This window comes from Arachis ipaensis, chromosome B03 (assembly GCF_000816755.2).
Source record: "Arachis ipaensis cultivar K30076 chromosome B03, Araip1.1, whole genome shotgun sequence".
In the NCBI taxonomy this organism is placed as follows: domain Eukaryota; kingdom Viridiplantae; phylum Streptophyta; class Magnoliopsida; order Fabales; family Fabaceae; genus Arachis; species Arachis ipaensis.
Window position 1 is genome coordinate 134,222,696 of NC_029787.2, and position 7,171 is coordinate 134,229,866.

Genomic DNA, 7,171 nt, shown 5'->3' on the forward strand with positions numbered 1-7,171 from the left:
TGTTTAATTTATTTTTAATATATATTTTATATTTTAATATATACTTTATACAAGTGTCTGAATTAATAACTGATTTTTTTTGTTTGTATTATGATATATATTTCATATGAATAATTTAATAATTAATTTTGTGTGCACGAAATATAATTATAATTAAATTAATTTATATTAAAATTCAATCATAAATTCATATTTTAAAATAATATTTTAATCAAATTCTAGTCTTTGTGTCAATTCATGTATAATAGAATAAGTTAAGTAAAATATATTAAGGTAAAGTATTAAATTAGTTTTTTGTATTTTGATTTAATTCTGTTTTAATCCTTAAAGTTTAAAGTATTTTATTTAAATCCAAAAAATTCTATTTAACTTTAATATAGTCCTATCGTAACTTTAAAATTAAATAATTAACAGAATGTCTTATGTGACAGCAGTGCAAAAACAAAGTCGATACTTGAGAGAAGATGTACAAACTCGAGAGCCGGAAGATACATAACCGCGGATACATCTCCGCATGCCGTTAACCTTGGTTCAAGCAAATGAAGAACATTGTCTAAAACTCGTATTTTGCGAGAAAGTTCCCCCGCAACCACGAGAATAAGGCCATCGTCACCTTCGCTGCGAAAACTTTTCTCGACAATCGAAGAGGTTGTTTATGAATTTTTCAGATTTAAAAACTAATCTTGGTTAATTATTTAACTTTAACTTTACCATATGATTACATTAAAATTAAATAACACTTTTTTAAATTTAAATAGACCTAAACATGACAGACCAATTTAGTATTTATGGCTTTACCCAACATATTAAAAATCAGAACACAATTTACTCTCGTATCAAATTCTAGTATATAAGTATATAACCATCTCATAATATACACGATTTGGAAAATGAAGTCATCAGTGGTCACCAGATGGATGGAAATACTCCATCATACATCATAGCCACAAGGGGGGAAAGACATGATAATAGAACTAACAGAGCCAAGCAAGAGTAGTAATTAGAATCTGATAATTATCCTGAATCCTAGTTAAACAAGACTGATAGTTCTCCATGACTCACTTCAAGGTCTCTTTTTTCATGCCTTGACTGTTACACTGCCCAAGCATAACCCAGATGGTTTGATCTCACTTGTTTGCCACTCTGATCCAGGGGCTGCAGTTGGATCATACAACAAAGTTTTGCATGTAGGTTCCTCCTCCAGTGAGAACAGCAAGAGTTTACCATCAAGAATTCCGAACCGGAAACCGATACTGGAGCTCCCAGTCAAAGGTAGAGGCTCCATTTTCCATGTATTGTCCTCTGAATTGAAGATTGCCAACTTCCTCTGATTCTTCCACTCCATACAGAACAGCTTCTTTCCCAGTACTGCATGAGCAGTCACCATGACACAACCATTTTTCATCTCACACCAACTGTGCCTTTCAGGATTGTAAACATCAACAAATTTTGAGTTTCCAATTGTAAAACTCGACCTTCCACCCATCACGTACAGCTTCCCTTCGAATCCACACGCGAAGCAACCTCGTCTCGGCCGACGAAGGCTCTCAATCAATGTCCATTTGTCAGTTTCTGGATCATAGACCTCGACACTGGAGAGGCTGTCGCCATCTACTCCATTGCCTCCAACAGCGTACACCAAGCCGTTGACCTCAGCACAAGCAAAGTCATATCGAGCCACATTCATGTTTGATAACCTGCTCCAACTGCAATTGCAATTGCAAACTTTTAACATTGATATACAGATATCAAACAGCTTTATCAATTACAAAGTTATATGCTTCTGACTACCTATAGTTATTATTTTGAAATGTTAGAATGAACGAAGATTTTTAAGACTTAGATCACACAAGTAGTCAACTTGAGTAGCCTCCAAACCCATTCTAAGGTGTCATGTTCCTACTTTCTAGTTTTTACCAGTTTGATGAAACAGTCCAAAAATCATGATTTGTCTTGCAATAACTCAACAATGCAGCAGGATTTTTTGACATGTGTAGAAAGTTGCCAATACTAAAAGATAAGTTGCAGCTGAAATACAAACCTGTTGACACAAGAATTGTATTGGTAAACCTCTGGTGAGGCAGTGGCAGTTCCATCAATAACTGAATAGCCAGCCATGACAAGTAGCTTCCCATTAACAACCACCACCCCGAATCCAGCCTTTGTTGGACCAGGCATTGGTGGAAGAGATCGACGATTCTGACCCTGACAATCCACTACCTCCCAATGGCTTCCTTTCCCTTCTTTATCTGCAGTTAACAGGAAAAGCCATTCCTCAACCAAGCCAGCCAATTTTCTTACCATTATAAATTCTTTGCTCTGAATGAAACACCTCCATCTCTTACAAACACCGGCCATAGCCGGGAGGTCCGAATGAGGCACAAGTGCTAAGCAATACTTGGAAACATCATCAGGCAGCCGAGGTAGAATCGAGCTATCATCATCCTTATCCGATAACTCAGAGCGCACAGAATGCTTGCTCTTAGAAAGTGTTTGATTTTCCTTATTGGGTAAATTAGAAAAACACATATTCGGTTCTGTGAACCACTTCTTACCAGCAATGCATCCAGGCATTTTTGAAATGATCATTAACACATATCAGATATAATATTACCATGTACAGAAATTTTGTCCGCAACTGTGACTAATCAACCAAATAGTGTAAAAAATGTATAACTGAGTAGAGCACCAAACTATAGGAACTCAAAATACTCTTCACCCATGGGGATTCTACAAGACCAAGGCATACAAGATGTGGAAGAACGAATAACATGAGCGGTATAAGAAGATGATTTTCTGTGCTTTATCCACTCTGACTCAAGTTCCATAACAGAATTTGTGTTACTTGTATTATTCCCTTTATATCTTAAGCTGCCAAAGTGAAATCTTCCCTCACACATTGCCCAGATATCTACATATTATGCCAAAAGAAAATGTTATTACATTTCAAAATTAACATTAGAAATTCATGAACTTGACAAAATATAGGGCTAGATCTGCATAGGCATACCACAGTAGGCCATAGAACTTGCCAAGAGTTAGCCTAGCCTCCATTAGCTTCCATTCTCTTCAAGTCATCCATAACCACTGAAAGGATCATATATAAAAAGAATGAATAAGAAAAACCGGAGTGAACATATACATATTCAATTGCAAAACTTCAATCCTGAAAAAACAAAAAAAATGACTCCTTTTACATAAACATCTCTGGACAAGGATCTGCATAAAATATCTTGACAGAAAACTAAAATAAATACTAATATCTAACATAGCTAAACAATTCAGAAATTAAAGAGATGAGCCTAAAGAGGAATTTTGGTAAGAAATTTTATTCCCGTTGAACCCAAAGCAGAGTTGATTAAGGCATACATGTGACAAAATCACACAAAACCGTTTTACTTTCTTTTCTATTTCTATTCTGTAGGTATGAATTATCCAAGAAATTATCCATTCACAAATATGGAGCTTTACAAAACCACAGCAGAAGTTGCAGTAGCCAACTGATCTGAAATTGTGGCAGAATTAAATTTAACTTAATGCTTACAAAATTCAGCTGTGTTTTTTGGAGAAAACAAAGTCCACAACAAGAGAATCAAATAAAAACAAAAGGAAAATGCATCCTAGAAGCCTATAAATGACCTTAACGATTACAATTCACATAAATTGCAGCTGTAAGGAACAAAATTGTCAGTAACTAGAGAAGTATTGGTGGATCTATATAGCAGAGAAAAGGAAATAATTACGATAGCACTAAAATGAATAAATAAAAGAATGCAATGAAAGGAGAGGAACTTACAAATGAGAAGGAATTGTGAAGGTTTATCGAAATGAAGAGAAAGAGAGAAAAAGAATGTGTTGCGATATGGTGGAAGTGTAAGAAGCAGCAAAGGGGAATTTATAGGATTTAGGATTTGGTAACCGAGACAGGATAACACTGACACAATCCAACCACGTCACTGCTTGTTTTTCACGAACAACAACAATTTGATATGCTAAGTAATTGATGATTACTAGTATTCTTAATCACAAGACAAGATAACGTGTTACAAACTTTTATTTATTATCCACGCCTTCCCTCTAACAACATTATCTGCAACTTCTTATTATGAACAATAGTAGTTGAAAGTTTCAACAATAAATTATGGTACATAATCTCAAATTAGATTAGATTAGATGTATACATGTCTTTTTATTAGAATTGTAATGAGCATGATGTGTGATAAGTGATAACCGCTAATGTGGTTCGCGTGTTTGAGCTGTTATGTGCCTCATGTGCACTGTATCATATCTATCTTATTCTCTTATCCTGTTATGCGCTATCCACCTTTTTCTTTTTATTATTTTTTATTACCGTTTTACCCTCGCTCATGCAACACTTTTCCTCTTGGCGCAAAAGAGCAACACTTGTGTTTACATAATTTTATTAGAGTAAAATATGGTTGACAAAATTAGTTTTTGGATCGGTATGACAGTATGTATTACAGCTCAGCCTGATGTGTTTAAGCTGACTCTTGGAAATAAATAACTTCTGACTCTAAGATTTTATAGATTTTTGCCAAGTTCTATGGGATGTAGAGTTTCTTTTATAAAATTGTACATGTTTGTTTTGTTTTCTAAACGAACACTTATTTCGCCATGTATAAATAAAATTCAATCANTACACATAATTTGATCATTTTAAAATTTTTAATATTTTATGAAAAATTTTTGAAGGGCAATTTACATAAATAAATTATTTGTTCTTTAAATTTAAGCAATTGTATTCTTTCAAATATGAAGACGCAAATATATTATTTCATATATCTATAGGAAACCGCTATGGCAGTAGCGGTTTACCTAAACACATAATCCGCTATAGCCAGCTGCGAATTACATGCAAATAGGGAACACAGAAATCGCAAGAGGCTGTCGCAGTTTCTGTTTATTAATACTTGACCATAAATTGCTACTAGCAGTAGCGGTTTATGTGTATTGGGAGACGTAACGATTCAACTAGGTATCCTTTAAAAGTTATACAACATTAATCCTTTTATTACAATAATGAAAAAAAAAGTAAAACAAACACATCTAAAAATTATAAATAGATTTAGTGTCCTTTTAAAATTAAATACACATTCAAAATACAAACTAAATCAAATTAAAATTTAAATTTAAATTTTAAATTTTTGTTTCAGATTTAATATATTTAATTATTAATATATTAAAATTTAAATACACATCCAAAAATTAAATTAGTTAGAATTCAAAATTTCGAATTTAAAATTCAAAAATAAATCTTAAACCATCTTAAAACACTAGTAAAATTTTCACTTCGTAAAGATCCAGAACTGCAGTGCGCCTCCCCTTCTCATCTGTGGCCGCTTTCGTCTTCTCCCGCGTTGCACACTCCTCTGTGAGGATCTCCTCATTCGGCGATGCGCTCCTCCCCGCGACGCGCACACCCCTGCGCCTCCTCCATCGATGGGCTCCTCTCTGTCCCTAGTCTCCTCCCTCGCGCCACGCACAACCGCCCCCTTCTCCCGCACCTCCCCCTGTCTCCTCCCCCACGCCGCACTCCTTCTATCTCTGGTATTTCTGTTTGCAAAATTCTAAAAAAAATTGGTTGAATTCATGAAGATATGTTATCCCTTTTTTTTCGCTTAATAAAATGTTCTATTTTTTTAAAAATTTATGTATAATATTGGAAGTGTCTGTATTTTTTTTAAATGTATTTGTGATTATAATTTTTTTTTGCACTCATATGTTTCATTTGAGAGTTGTAATGTTAACATAATTTGAACGTGTCAATACTTAATTTTGGATGTGTTTATGTTGTTCATTATGTTCTTATGTACATATATATAAGTTTTTTTACATGAGTTTTGAATGTGTTGATAAAATATTTAGAGTGCATTCTTATAATTTTGGATATGTATTTGAGTTTAATTTTTTCTGTGTTCAATATGTAATTTAGAACTACAATGATAATAATTTAGATGTGTTAATAAATAATTTTGAATGTGTTTATGTTGTTTATTTAATTTTAGATGTGTTTTTAACATGAGTTTTGAATAAAAAAAAATAATTGAATGAGTTTAATTGATTTTGAAAACTTCACTGATTTTTTTAAAATTAGTACACCAAAAGTTGTTACGAGTTTTATGGTTTAGTTTGTAAGAAATTAATGTATTGGAAGTAGTTACAAATTTTACGGTGATAAATATTCAAAATAAAAGTGGTTCCTTAAAAATAGAAAATATGATTAATTAAAAAATTAAAATAATAAAATATTAGATTTAAAGCTGAATAAAGGCTTAATTTTGTTATACTAAGTAGTATTTTCCTTAACGTAACCCCTTCTCAAGTTAGCTGAAAGTAGAAGGAAATTATAGCTTCACCTAAGTAATAGGAGCCTGCCACAAACTACTCTTTCTCTTCTACACTAATTTGTGACTGGATGTCGTTAATAATTCTAACTCTACTAAATTATTTTTAATTTTAAAAAATTATTTGTGATTTGTTGATTTAAATAATAAGATATAAGATTCAACAAATTACGTTTAAAAACTCATTTCGTACCACCTTGCAACGAATTATATAAAAATAAATCAAGATATGAATATATCAAACTTCAAACAATTGATTAATTTTGAGTTGCAAATATTTTATTTATAATATTTATTTATTATTTTGTTTACAATATTCAAACAATATAACATGTTTAGGATGCTAATTATTTTTTATATCATAGTTAATACATTAATATAAATTTAAATTGGTATATTCCACAAGTGTAATATACAATATAAATGGCCAATGAGTTATAACTCAAATGGCAGTCTCCCCATAATGACAAAAGAATTTATAATTTACGATTTTATAAATTATAATTCTTTTAAATTAAAAGATTTAAATTATGACTTACAATTTTTAATTATTTTTTTAATTTTTTATCTTATTTAAAATCATTACATTTGTTGTTTTATCCTACATGCTTCTTGTATCATTATATTATATCGTAATATTAATTAAAATTGTATTAAATCACTGCTGTCCTCTAGTAGTTTACGCACGTAAATTTGAAACAATATATTTGCATCTTCATATTTGAAAGAATGCAATTGCATAAATTTAAATGGAAAATAATTTATTTATGTAAATTGCCTATTTTTTAAATATCAATATTTTAAAG

The 7,171-nt window shown here is 31.6% G+C and overlaps 1 protein-coding gene across 1 annotated transcript; it reads right to left on the reverse strand.

Moving 5' to 3' along the window:
• LOC107631999 (F-box/kelch-repeat protein At1g67480) lies at window positions 807-4,166 on the reverse strand. Its single transcript, XM_016335614.2, has 4 exons — window positions 3,797-4,166; window positions 3,011-3,087; window positions 2,042-2,911; window positions 807-1,706 (listed from the first exon to the last, which is right to left on the reverse strand). Exons 3-4 carry the CDS (start codon window positions 2,587-2,589, stop codon window positions 1,079-1,081), a joined length of 1,176 nt encoding a protein of 391 aa, XP_016191100.1. The 5' UTR covers window positions 2,590-2,911; window positions 3,011-3,087; window positions 3,797-4,166; the 3' UTR covers window positions 807-1,078.